At 39.5% G+C, this 14,793-nt stretch overlaps 1 protein-coding gene across 2 annotated transcripts in view; it reads left to right on the top strand.

The window, feature by feature from the left end:
* NDFIP2 (Nedd4 family interacting protein 2) overlaps window positions 1–14,793 on the top strand; it is a 64,881-nt gene that overhangs the window by 31,689 nt on the left and 18,399 nt on the right. For both annotated transcript variants that reach the window (XM_047755888.1, XM_047755887.1), the window contains exons 2-3: window positions 5,547–5,712; window positions 9,113–9,246. In XM_047755888.1, coding sequence (XP_047611844.1) covers window positions 5,547–5,712; window positions 9,113–9,246 — 300 coding nt within the window. The remainder of the gene's footprint in view (window positions 1–5,546; window positions 5,713–9,112; window positions 9,247–14,793) is intronic.

Raw genomic sequence — 14,793 nt, forward strand, 5'->3', positions numbered from 1 at the left:
GTTTTATTTATTAAAAATTTAAAGACTCAATTTATATTTAGGGTAAAAAATTCAAATTGTAGAGAATGATGAAATGTCTTTCTTCCCAACCTGCAGCTCTTTGCTGTTTCTTGTGTATTCTTCTAGAAGTATTGATTGATTATAGATATTACACAAATAATCTCTCTCTTATTATTTAAAAAATTCAGTTATACTGTAATACTCTTTTGCACCTTTCAGTTGACATATCATGAGCAGGTAATAGCAGTTTCGACCTGAAATAAAAACCCTTTTCATTTAAAAGACACTTAGTCGTGTCTTGATAAAATATCTGAGAACACTTGGTTTTTGAGAGTTGTTTTGCAAACTTATTCAGGCAGCTGAAGCTCATGGTGCTCTTTGTGGAACCCCGTGAAATAATGATGTTCTTTCATACTAACAAGAAACACTTATACCAGCAGAAATATGCCTATATTATATTATGAAATATAAAACTGCAAACAAATATAATATATTTCATTATATTATGAAATATAAAACTTCTGTACTTTCAAAAGAAGAAGCTGAAAGTTAGGCACAGTTTGCCAGCTTGCAGTTTTTCCTTTAGCATCTACTTGTCGCTTATGCCCACTTTCCTAATCATTTGTATCATTTCCTGATCATTGCTTTATCGTAGGCTAGCTCTCATTAGCGGAAAGGTATCCAGAGACAGCAAAAGTTTAGTGGAAAAAAAACTGGGGGAGAATAAGCCTAAAATTAAGAAGATTCTGTTAATTTGCTTCATGTTATGTGTGCGCATGAGGAAGACTGCTGTAGTTCAGTTTTGTTGGTAGAAAATCTAGTTCCATTTGCTAAATAAACACCAGTATTTTGTGGGAACCTGTCTTCTGAGCTGTTGGTTTAGAACACAGGCTGTCTGCAGAAGCTCCGTATCCTTAGGAGCATAGATAACGGAGCTCATTTTGTTCTTGGGGGACTAAAATGAGTACTTAACTCTGCAGATTGATTTTATTGCAGCCTTTATCTGTTTGTTTCTCTGAATCAGGTCTTAGATAAGGCAACATTGAATGACAGAGACTCCCAGGGTTTTTTCTAGAGTCATATTATCTTAGAGTTAGTTTGTCATCTACTATTTTTGTACAAAGGGCAAGAATTCCATGGCAGTTCCCTGGTGGTCTAGTGGTTAGGACGTGGCATTTTCACCACTGCAGCCTGGGCTCAATTCCTGGTCTGGGAACTGAGATCCTATATCAAGTTGCAACATGCTGTGACCAAAAAAAAAAAAAAAAAAGAACCATTATATGTAGATTGACCAACCATATTCTTTTTTTGAGAATAAAAGGGGTGGAAAAAAATGCTAAACTGAATGGGGCCCTGGCACAACAGAGGTAAAGTGGGACTGTCCTGAGAAAACTGGCTGTATGGTCATCCTAGTTATACAGCAGTCTTGCCAGATAGTCATCCAAAATCTGCCTGAAGGGGTTTGTTGCTCCATAGAAAAGTTAGTACTCTAAAAATTAAAAAGTTCTAATTTAAAAATTTTAAAGTTTTCTTTTTTTGTTTTGTATTTAATTGAGCTGGAATTTATCTCCTTGCTACTACCAACTCTTTATAGTTTTGTCCCCTGGAACCAAGTATAGTCAGAGTATGGTCGTATACAAAATATATTAGCTCTTTAGAAACTTATTTTTAAAAAAACTTTAGGAATCCCCCCCGCCTCCCACTCTAATCTTACAGTTCTTCTGTAATTCTGACCTGTGCCCAAATTGAAGCAGAAAGAAGAAAAAAAGAAATGTGAAGGAAAATGTCGAAAAGCCCATACTTCTGGCTAACCCGCCAGGCCTTTCCTCTGGGCACCTTTTGCTGAACCACACTTGATAGCACATCCATGCATTTTCATCTTGGTGTGTTTAGAAAACATTCACTGAGGCCTCTAGCTTCTCAGAAGCAAAGCTTCCGGTTATTACTTTAATATGTTATCACCTTAAGATAGAATGAAGTAATATGTATAGGATCCTGTGTTGTTGTGGCTGTGGTGTAGGCTGGCAGCTGCAGCTCCAATTTGACCCCTAGCCTGGGAACTTCCATATGCCATCAGTTTGGCCCTAAAAAGCAAAAATAAATAAATAAATAAATTAGTAGATATGGAAAAGTAGATTTTCTTTTTGACATCTTCACTATTATTTGTTTAGTAACATTAATTACAAAATATATACTAAGCGTACTTACATGCTATATTAGGAAATAGACACCATTGCTAATTATATATCTCTACCTTTATTTACCTTAACTTGCTCATCCGATATTTTTATTCTTAAAAGTGTGGTCAAAGATGACTAAGTTCAGGAGTTCCTGTTGTGGCTCAGTGGCTAACGAACCTGACTAGCAATCATGAGGTTGTGGATTTGATCCCTGGTCCTGTGTTGCTTGTGAGCTGTGGTGTAGGTTGCAGATGCAGCTCCGATATCCGGTGTGTCTGTGGCTGTGGCTGTGGTGCAAGCCGGCAGCTACAACTCCGATGAGACCCCTAGCCTGGGAACCTCCATATGCTGCAAGTGTGGCCCTAAAAAAAAGCAAAAAAAAAAAGATAGTTATGTTGGGAATTCTCCTGGGTGCCTTGTATTGGGAGTAGAGGATGCTTTATGGACACCAGGTCAGAGTCGCTAGTCAAGAGGGTGCTCATGTAGTGACCACTTGGAAAAATGCTGCAAGTAAATACACATAAAAGCTTATACAGAGTTGACTTTATTTGACCTTCAAATTCAGTTTCTGTGAGTAGCTTTTATTATATAAACTTTGGTGCTCTCAACTGAAGAAAAAATTGCAACCTAAATAGTGAGTTGTGTTTTATCCGGGGACCTTCTGTGAGGACTGTAGCCTAGGAGATAGCCTCTTAGATAGTTCTGAGGAACTGCTCTGAACAGGTGAGGAAGGAGCCAGGATATATAGCAGTTTTTCCTGGAGTGGGGGGAGGGGAAGTAGTAGAGCATCAGAAGTTTACTGCTAATTGCAAAAAAATAGACTTTTAAATGGAAGTTCCCAGCTAGGGGTTGAATTGCAGGTGCAGCTGCGAGCCTACTCCACAGCAACACTGTATTCAAGCCATAGCTATGACCTATGCTACAGCTTGCAGCAACACCAGATCCTTAACCCAGTGAGGGAGGCCAGGGATGGAACCCGCATCCTCATGGACACTACACTGGGTTCTTAGCCTGCTGAACCACAACAGGAACTCTATAAAAACAGACATCTTAAGTTAATGAATTTAGTACTTTTCTGTGTATGGGGAGATGCAAGAGTCTGGGCTCATTGAATTTATTCTTAACTTTTGTGTGTGTGTTTGTCTTTTTTTTTTTTTTTTTTTTAGGGCTGCACTTTTGGCATATGGAGGTTCCCAGGCTAAGGGTTGAATCAGAGCTGTACCTGCTGGCCTACACCACAGCCACAGCAACACTGGATCCGAGCCGCATCTGCACCCTACACTAACAGCTCATGGCAATGCCGGCTCCTTAACCCACTGATAGAGGCCAGGGATCGAACCTGTGTCCTCATGGATGCTACTCATATTCGTTTCTGCTGAGCCAGGACAGAAACTCCGAATTTATTCTTTAAACATGCATCTTAACTATCTAGGGCCAGTATCTTGTTTTTGTCAGGGTGCACCGTCTGGGGTTGACTGCAGTAGCTGCTGGCTCGATGATGGGCAACATTTGTTGTTTACTGGAATGGCAGGCAACATTTTTTTGTCCACAGTGTTATGCAAAAGGTTCTTAATTTGAGATGATTTTAGGTTTGTTTATACTGGTTTGTTAAAAGTTGTAATACATTTTTGAACTCCGAAAAGTGTTTTGCTAGTATGATGACTTAAAAAGACACATATAAAAAACAATGAAGTAAATCAATGTCCTGTTTTGCTTTGCATATTTTATTTTGTTATTTATTTATTTGTTTATTTATTCTTTCAGGGTGGTACCTGCTGCATATGGAAGTTCCCAGGCTAGGTGTTGGTTTGGAGCTGCAGCTGCTGGCCTACACCAGAGTCACAGCAGCGCTTGATCTGAGCTGCATCTACAACCTACACTGCAGCTTGTGGCAATGCCAGATCCTTAACCCACTGAGCGAGCCAGGGATCCAACTCAAGTCCTCATGGATCCTAGTCAGGTTCTTAACTTGCTGAACCACAATGGGAACTATTCACTTTGCATATTTAAAAAAATTCTTTAGAAACAAATGAGTGACTGCTTATTGAACTGACAGAGAGCACCACACTAATTTCTGTTTCTGAGTTTATGAAATAAGTATATTAAATTCAAGGAAGAAGAGTGAAACTAGTATTCGTTAAATGCTTTTGTGTGTTAGGCATTATGCTAGATGATTTCCAAATATTATTTTACAATTCTGGGAGGATTTTGGCTACATTTAGAAATTAGATGTGGAGATACTGAGGTACAAAGAAAATAAATTTATTGAAACTCCTAGAAAGTGAAGTAATAATTTGCATGTTCTTCTTTCTAAAATCCAAAATGCACGTTTGTTTCATTATATCACAACATGCAGGTTTGCCCTGTGACAAAATTTTTTTCCTTCCTTGCTTCGTTCCTCCTTCCTTCCTTTCTTCCTTCCTTCCTCCCTTCCTTCCTTCCTTCCTTTCTTTCTTCTCCCCCCCCCCAACTATAAAGTAAGAGGTGTACACTCACACTGCTCTGATTTGTGGCCTTACCTGTCCAAGCTGTTGTGCTGTTTGGCAAATTATTCTAAGTCTCTACACATCCAAAGTTGTTTTGTTTTGTTTTTTTATTTCAATCTTTCAAATGGGTATAACAGTTTAACAGTCTTTATCTTACAGGTTTGTTGTGAGGGTTAAATGAATTAAATGATTAAAGATCTCAATATATTATCTGGCACTTATTGAACTTTAAGTAAATTTGATGTAATGAAAAACATTTTTTCAACATTTCATATGCACATTTTTATATGTAATACTTGGGAAGCCTTAGAGTTTTTCACATTTTGAGAATGTTTATGTATTGTTATTCCATTTCATTAATTCAGTTTACATTTCCAGTTATTTAGATACTAGTGTACTAGAAATGGTATTGTGGTTGTATTAGGAGGTTTACTTTGCAGTACACAGTGATTGGTACATGGTAGACAATATTTATTGTAGGACTGAGTGAACTTGTATCTATTTGTAATCATGATTTTTTTTCTCCTCTATGGATTCCTAACCATTTGAACTTGATCATACTGTAAAGAAACTTTCAGAGTTCTCAACTTTTAATTTTTTGTTCTTCTGGAATTCCCTGGTGTCCTGGAGTTTAAGAATTTGGTGCTCTCGCTGCTCTGGCTTGGGTCACTGCTGTGGCACAAGTTCGATCCCTGGCTTGGGAGCTTCTGTATGCCGTGGGGCATGGCCAAAAATTTTTGTTGTTGTTGTTAATCTTTTTTTGTTAATCTTTCGTTGTAATGCTATTTTACCTTGTTTTTAGCTAAAAAATGATTCTTTGCCTGAAAACTTTGATTCACATTTTTTCTTTTACTGTTTTCTTTTTGCTTTGCTCCTCTAGCTTCACAATGAAGAGGATAATTCAGAATCATCTGCAGTAGAGCAGCCATCAACTTCAGACCCAGTACCACAGACCATGCAGGCTGCTTCTTCAGCATCAGGACTTGAGGCTGACTCTTCTCCTCCACCTTATAGTAGTATTACCGTGGAAGTACCTACAACTTCAGGTATTGCCCTTTTCAATATAAAGCAGCTAGTAATGGTTTTCGTTTTTGTTTTTGTTTTTTTTGCTAGTGTGATTTTAGTAATTATCAAGTCTGTTAATGGACTTCTTTGGTTTTATGGGGGTCTTTTGGCCGTGTCTGCTGCGTGTGGAAGTTCCTGGGCAAGGGATTGAACCCAAACCATAGCTGTAACCAGAGCCACAGCAGTGACGATGCCAGATCCTTAACCTGCTGAGCCACCTGGTTTTATGTTTTTGTTTTTTTTTTAAAGATTTTTTTCCAAAGATGTGCTTCATACATTACTTTTCTCATTGTTGTTTTAAAAATTAATTTAAGGAGTTCCCGTCATGGCGCAGTGGTTAACGAATCCAACTGGGAACCATGAGGTTGCGGGTTCGGTCCCTGCCCTTGCTCAGTGGGTTAACGATCCGGCGTTGCCGTGAGCTGTGGTGTAGGTTGCAGACGCGGCTCGGATCCCGCGTTGCTGTGGCTCTGGCGTAGGCCGGTGGCTACAGCTCCGATTGGACCCCTAGCCTGGGAACCTCCATATGCCACGGGAGCGGCCCAAGAAATAGCAACAACAACAACAATAACAACAACAACAAAAGACAAAAAAAAAAATTAATTTAAAAGTGTAGCTCTTAAAAAGACGAATACCATATATCATGTATTTTTGAAAGCTAAAATATGATGCAAATAAATTTATGAACGCATAAACATACTCACAGACAGAAAACAAACTAATGGGAGTTCCCGTTGTGGCGCAGTGGTTAATGAATCCAACTAGGAACCATGAAGTTCTGGAACGGCCCTAGAAAAGGCAAAAAAAGACAAAAAAACAAAAAAAAGAAAACAAACTAATGATTACCAAAGGGGGAAGGGGAGTAGGGAGGGATAAATTAGGAGTTTGGGATTATCAGATAAAAGCACTATATTCAAAATAGATAAACAACAAAGTCCTACTATATAGCACAGGGAACTGTACTCATTATTCTATAACAAAACATAATGGAAAAAGAACATGAAAAAGAATATGTGTATATAGGTATAACTGAATCACTTTGCTGTATATAAGAAATTAACACAACATTGCAAATCAACTACACTCCAATTAAAAAAAGAAAAAAGTAGCTTTTTAAACTTTTTTTTGGTCTTTTTTTCTAGGACTGCACCCATGGCATGTGGAGGTTCCCAGGCTAGAGGTCTCATTGGAGCAGTTCCCTCTGGCCTACACCATAGGCACAGCAATGCCAGATCTGAGCCTCGTCTGTGACCTACATCACGGCTCATGGCAATGCCGGATCCTTAAGCCACTGAGCAAGGCCAGGGATCGAACTGGTAACCTCATGGTTCCTAGTTGGATTCATTAACCACTGCGCCACGACAGAAACTCCTCTTTAAACTTTTTTATGCTTACTAGAATCCATTCCCAGTGGACTAGCTGTATAACTTTTGGAAGGAATAAATACACACATACACACATATGTATTCATGCGCATGTATACATACACACATGCATGTATAAATACACCCATTCGTGTATGCATATGTATTTACTGATACAGCCATAAAACAAGGTGTTATTAATGATGAATATGAGTGGGGATGTGGTGTATGTGAGTGGAGGCGAAGGGTGTATGTTGCATGTAATGTTATTGCAGACATGGTAATAATTTTTGAATATAAGGCAGTGATTGCTGCCTACCTACTCTTCATCTCATCCTTTCAGGTCATTCAAAAGAACTACCCTTATCTGTTTCTCTGGCCACAATTTGTATTTTCCCAGTAATGCTAAGTTAATCACTATATGATGGAAGATGCTATGAGTGAAATTGCAGTCTCTTTGTTGTGGCTACTGTTGTTGCTGTATAACAGATTACCTCAAACCTGATAGAGTAAAATAACAAATGCTTATTATTATTAATTCTCATGGTTTAGGGGGTGAACTGGGCTCCATAATGAAGTTCTCTCCTCAGGTCTCATGTGATTGTTATCTGGTGGTAACTGGACTGGAGGCATTTGCAGGCTTCCTTTTTCCATGTTTGGTAATTGATGAGGCTTTAGCTCTAGCCTGCGCTGAGGCTCTTGGCCAGAACAACTGTATGGCCTCTCGTTTTATCTGGGCTCTTTGCTGAGTGGAGGCTGGATTCCAGGAACAAGCATTCTGAATGGAATCTGTGTCACCTGTTATGACATTGCCTCAAAAGTCACAGTGTCACATCTGCTGCATTTAGTTTGTTGGAAATGAATCATTTGGTCTTTTTTTTTCTGGCTGCACTGAGGCGTGTGGAGGTTCCCAGGCAAGGAGTTGAATTGGAGCTACAGCTGCCGGCCTATACCACAGCCACAGCAACATTAGATCTGAGCCACCTCTGCAACCTACACCACAGCTCACGGCAATGCTGGATCCTAACCCACTGAGTGAGGCCAGGGATCAAACCCATGTTCTCATGGATACTAGTCGGGTTCATTAACTGCTGAACCACAATGGGAATTCCTATACTACTTTTTAGAATCTACCTGCTTTTTATATCAGTGATTTAGCATAAGACTAATCTGTTGATTGATCTGTATGAATTATTTTACTTATACCAAGTGAGCAATAAGTGTAATGCAGTTTTTAAAAAATAAGCAGTCTGAACTTAATATTGTAATGCAGAGATCATATTTCAAAAATAGTTTAAAAATTGGGGAGGGAGAAATTCTTTATTAAAAAAAATCTAAAGAACAAGGTCGATGTGGGCAAAATGTGAGAGAAAGGGACAAGAGTGAAATAGAATTAATCTTTAAGTAAAGTTTGCTTAGGAGTTGCTAAAGCTGCCATACAAAAGTTAACCTCTTATAGATTATTAGTACAAAATATGTGGAGTCAGGAAATCCCTGGGTTCTGCCGCTTACTGGTTGTGTAATACTGGGCAAATCACTTAACTTTTCTGCACCTCAGACTTGCTAAGGTTAATGTATATAGAAGGGCTATAGTATATGGCTCGTACCATATCAGTGCTCCTTACTATTATTCCTGCTGTTTTTACTATTCGACTGAGGGATTATGGGCAAGAGAAATTATTTGAGCATAGCAATAGGCACATAGAGGATGCTCATATATGGTGAGTTTCTTACCTCCTTGTCTTGCACAGGTTTTCAGAATCTCATTCCTAATGGTAATGTTTTGTATATCAGCCTTTAGATGATACATATGAGTTTTCTCTTGATAATAAATATAAGACTAAAATAATGTAAATAATGTAGTAGTAATTTGTGTGTGATATAGCTTATAACAGGACTACAGATAGCAGTAATAGTCTTCAGTGATGTTTTATAAATAATTAAATTATATTTTGGCTATAAAAAAATGATATGACTTTGTCTTAATGGTTATCTTCTTTTAAATCCTTTTCTTCAGATACAGAAGTTTACAGTGACTTTTATCCTGTGCCACCTCCCTACAGTGTTGCTACCTCCCTTCCTACGTATGATGAAGCTGAGAAGGCCAAAGCTGCTGCCATAGCAGCCGCAGCAGCAGAAACATCTCAAAGAGTAAGACAGCGCTATCATTTCCCTCTGAGAATATTATTTGTAGTAAAGGTTACAGACATTTTGTAATATCAAAAATCGTTCTCTGTGTATTTTTTTTTAAGTATTTTTCTCTACTACTGCTTATTTGTGTCATCATTTTGTGGTGAAATTGGCACTCTTCTAGTTAAATTCACTTTCTGGATTCCTTAACCTCCTCTTTTCTGTTTCTCTTTCTCTTTCTATTGATCTTCCCCTGCCCCTGTCTTAGCTGGTGGTCATGCTAGATAGCACCTTTTACCAATGATTTACCACTTCCTAAATCTTGATTTCAGGGATCTCAAGTGCTGGCTTTCACCCCATTGACTCTTTACTGTCAGTGTCCTTCTTTCTTCTTCTTTTTTTTTTTTTTTAGTCTTTTTTCTTTTTAGGGCCACACTCACGGCATATGGAGGTTCCCAGGCTAGGCATTGAATTGGAGCTACAGCTGCCACTCTACACCACAGCCACTGCAACGCCAGATCCTTAACCCACTGAGCAAAGCCAGGGATCGAACCCACAACCTCATGGTAGCTAGTCAGGTTCGTTAACCACTGAGCCGTGACGGGAACTCCGGTGTCCTTATTTCTATCCTTATGTAGTTTAATTCTTTGGTTCATAACTATAATAAATTATTTTTTATATGTTAGCATAGACAGTCCTGGGACCCTGCCAGTGAAGTCAAGGTAGGTTAAAAACAGAGAAGTAAGTTACAAGGCCTACAAAATTATGTTTCTCAAATCACTTTTTTTTTTGGTCCTTTTAACATTCCACCCTAGAGTTTGGGAATGATGGTTAAGGATTCCACCGCCCTTTCTCCCTCATCTTCCTGTCTTAGTAATAGAACCAGCGGTGCACGTATTTGTTATTTCTTGCCCTGGTGAAGGGATTGGCTGCCCCCATGATGGAGAGTCAATGAGATGTGTGTGTGCTATTCTATAGCCAGGTGAAAGGTGGAAATTATTTACATTTTAGTGTAGGCTGCAAGCAGGACTAGAGTTTGTTACCTTTTTCTTTGCTTTAGACTTTAGAGATGTTATTTCAAATCCTGGATTCATCCCATTTTGTTCAGGCAGAAAACAGAAGTATCACTTGACACAGGAAAGCTGGACTTAGATGAGGGGCAGGGGGAGAGGAAGGTGTTTGTATGTGTGGTGTTCTTGTGCTGTCATCAGGCCAGAGCCCGGTGAGAAGATTATCTGGCAGGTGAGCGGTTTCCCTGGATGGGCTTCTGTCATCAGCCATAGCCCTCTCCGCTCCTGCTCCCACTGCCATCCTTCTCCAGCACACACAGAGTTAGTTAAACGTCATCATCAGAGTTTTGGGCACATCAGTAAACCTCACATTTATTATTTATGCCTTTTCCCTCTGAGGAGGAAAGTAGGGCCCTGTTAAGACAGTGATGTGAATATAACTCATTTATTAAGGATTTTTGAGACTGAGAAGGGGACTCATAAGGAAGGAGGATAGATCTATAAGATATGGAGTTTTTTTTTTTTTAATTTTACCAAAACCAACTCCAGACTGCTTATTGCATATATACTTGCATGTGCGTTGTGTGTATCTGCACCCACTCCCAGAGAAGTAGGACAGTAACTGCTCTTCTCAGGGAGCGTCTCCCTAGGGACTTTGGAAATGGCAAAGGTCTGTCTTTTTTTTTTTTTTTTTTTTTTTTTAAGGCCGCTCCTGCGGCATATGGAGGTTCCCAGGCTAGAGGTCGAATTGGAGCTGCAGCCGCTGGCCTACATTGCAGCCACAGCAACTTGAGATCTGAGCCACGTCTGTGACCTACTCCACAGCTCACAGCAACGCCGGATCCTTAACCCACTGAGCAAGGCCAGGGATCGAACCCGCAACCTCATGGTTCCTAGTGGAATTCGTTAACCACTGAGCCACTACGGGAACTCCAAAGTTTATTTCTTAAATCCAGTCTCATTGGGGGAACATAGATAGTGAGGAGACTTAGAAACAGTAGTGTTTTCTACTATTTCTTATTTCAGATGTGTGGGGTTGAAAGTATGATTATGTGATGATTCAGTAGATTTACGGTAGTCAGTTAACCCATTTTTAGTGAATACTTGAGAAATATTTGGATTTCACACAGTTTGTTTTATAAACTTTTAGAACATGGCTTATTACTTAGTCTTATAATCATATAGTGGATAGGGTTATTTATTTATTTTTTGCACCTTGTTTAAAATTGTGCGTAAGTAGCTTGTCTTTTGACATAAAAGCCAGCACTTGCTAAATTGTGAACAACTCCAAGACAAGGACCTTTGTGTTTGTATTTCTGTTACCTAGCTATTATCTGGCACATCCTTGGTGTTTAATAAATAACAGTTAATTAAGTTAATGGATGCTTTCTTTAAATTAGCCAGTGTGAGAAATTAGAAGAAATACCACAGTTCTATTGCAGCTCTTTATTTAAAAATATTTTTAAAACCAATTTTAGGGTTTATAAGTCAGTGTTTAATGTTGAAATTATTGCATAGATACCATCTTTTATTTTTTAAACCTTTTTTTGCAAATGTTTTTTGTTTTTTTTTTTTGTCTTTTTATCTGTTGTTGTTGTTGTTGTTGCTATTTCTTGGGCCGCTCCCGCGGCATATGGAGATTCCCAGGCTAGGGGTTGAATCGGAGCTGTAGCCACCGGCCTACGCCAGAGCCACAGCAACGCAGGATCCGAGCCGCGTCTGCAACCTACACCACAGCTCACGGCAACGCCGGATCCCTAACCCACTGAGCAAGGGCAGGGACCGAACCCGCAACCTCATGGTTCCCAGTCGGATTCGTTAACCACTGCGCCACGACGGGAACTCCTGTTTTTTGTTATTTTGAAGGTTGAGTGAAATTCCATGGAATCAATATGCTATAATACAGTGGCCATTCTTCTCTAGCGAACAGTGAGATTCTTTTCAAGTGTGTTTGTGTTTCCCAGTGTTAATGGTGTAAAGGACATCTTTGTGAATATGTCTTCTATCTTTTTAGAAATGATGTCCTATGATAAAATCTCTTGGATTGTTATGTTCAGAAGTTTTATGTAATATTTATATTTGTGCCATCATACAAACAGTGGTTTGGGGGCTCATACTGTGCTTTTTATTTATTTCTTGAATTAGCTTGAGGTTATATAAAAATTATTACTATATATTTAATTATTGCCAGTTATTAAACTGACCATAAGGGGGTTGCCTCAGATGTATGACTGTAGAGTTCAAGAGACCTTTGTGCTTAAATAACGAGCAATATGGTTTTGAAAGTCTTTTTCTTCCAGGAAGGCAACATAAGTAGTGAGACTACTGGCATTGGATGGAAAGAACGTTGGGATTCTGGATTCATGTCTTGCCTTGACCTAACTATGTGATCTTGGACAGGGCACTTGGCTTCTCTGAGCCTCTGTGTGTACTAACACAAAATTGAAACATTAATAACCAGCTGAGACTGTGTATGTGTAGCATGAAATAATGTATTTGTAAGTCAGGTCATGTCACTCATTTGATCAGAACTCCCAGTTCACTCAGTATAGTTCAGTCTTTCAGTGGACTCTGTAGCCTTATTCCTCCTTTCTCTCTTGCTCACTCTGGTTCAACCATGTTCACCTCTGCTATTTCTGTAACACACCACCTATCAGTCTATCTCAGGACCTTGCCACTGGCTTATCCCTCTGCCTGAAACACCTGCTTGAAACACTCGTGGGACATCCGCATAGCTAACTCTCTTACCTCTCCTGTAAGTCTTTGCTCAGTGTCATCTTAATGACACTTGTTAAAACTGTAACTCTTAACCTCTTGGCATTTCTAAACATCCTTTACTTACTTTTTTTTTGCAGAGCATTTACATCTTTTAATAATTATATAAACATCTTATTTATTACATCTTTGTTGTCGACCCCACCACTGGAATATAGATTTCAGAAAAGAAGCATCTTTGTTTTATGTACTTTCAGTATACCAAGTCCCAGGAATCAAAGTCTGATGTAGAATAGAAGGCTCTTTCAATATTTGTTGAATATTGGAGGCAGTCAGTGATACAGACTTTGTATGTACTTTCAGAGAAGTTTCTCTATATTCACAAGCAACTCTATTAATCTTTCTGTATATTATTATTTATTCTGGCTGAACCCATGGCATATGGAAATTCCTGGGCCGGGGATTGAATCCTAGCCACAGCTGTGACTGTGCTGGGCTGGGGATCAAATCCATTCCTGCACAGTGACCCAAGCTGCTGTGGTCGGATTTTTTTTATTTTTTGTCTTTTTAGGGCTACATCCACGGGATATGGAGGTTCCCAGGCTAGGAGTTGAATCGGAGCTGTAGCTGCTGGCCTACACTGCAGCCGTAGCAATGTGGGATCTGAGCCGCATCTGTGACCTACACCACAGCTCATGGCAATGCTGGGTCATTAACCCACTGAATGAGGCCAGAGATCGAACCTGCATCCTCATGGATACTAGTCAGATTTGTTTACGCTGAGACACGATGGGAACTTCTGCAATCGGATTCTTAACCCATTAGCAGAAGCTCCTAGTATGTTTTTGTATTATTTTTGTACAAAACAATGTTGCACTATACAAATGATTTTCACTTAATATATTTCATTAGACTGTTGCAAACTTTTTTGTTCTATTTAGTTTCAACATTTTTCTGTTGGTTTTTGAATTTTAATTCTTTTTGGGGGGGGGGGGGCTTTTCTAGGGCCACTCCCATGGCATATGGAGGTTCCCAGGCTAGGGGTCCAATTGGAGCTGTAGCTGCTGGCCTACGCCAGAGACACAGCAATGCCAGATCCAAGCTGTGCTTGTGACCTACACCACAGTTCATGGTGTTGCTGGATCGTTAACCCACTGAGCGATGCCCAGGACTGAACCCGAAACCTCATGGTTCCTAGCTGGATTCGTTAACCACTGTGCCACGATGGGAACTCCTGCTTTTTGAATTTCATTGTCTTAGATATACAATAATTTATTTCGTTGGCCACAAGAATCATAAATGTAGGTCTGAGATTTTACTCTACTTGCAGACTAATCGATTAGTTTGTCATAGTTTTATGGATGTCCACAGAAGATTGCTGAAACTGTGAGACTGCTGGGTCAGAGACAGAAACTGTATTATTCACAGCAGTAGTAGCCGCCAGGGTGTTAGCTTTTTCTCGTACCAGTTTCCCAAACCTCGGGTCCCACAGGTCAACTCAGAGAGGGCCAAGCGATACAGTGTGGAACCCTGAGTTTAGGGAACCTAGCATTTTCTAACGGTCAGTAGGCATGCCTTTATCTCTAATGTGGAACAAGATACTACTTCTCTCTCCCAAAGCTGTCTACTATAAACACCTTTGAAAACGTAGTACAGAAAAAAGGCTGCCATTGCCTCTGCCTGGAAGACACACAGAAGCATGAAAGAATCTCAGAGAATAATCTCCTGGCCGTAGTCTACTGTGGGTGGGCATTTAGATTGTCTCATTTTTAACTCTTATGGCAGACATGTTAACCACCATCTTTAATACATCATTTCTTATAAGTGAGAATATATGTGTATA

The sequence above is a fragment of the Phacochoerus africanus genome, chromosome 13 (assembly GCF_016906955.1).
Source record: "Phacochoerus africanus isolate WHEZ1 chromosome 13, ROS_Pafr_v1, whole genome shotgun sequence".
NCBI lineage: Eukaryota > Metazoa > Chordata > Mammalia > Artiodactyla > Suidae > Phacochoerus > Phacochoerus africanus.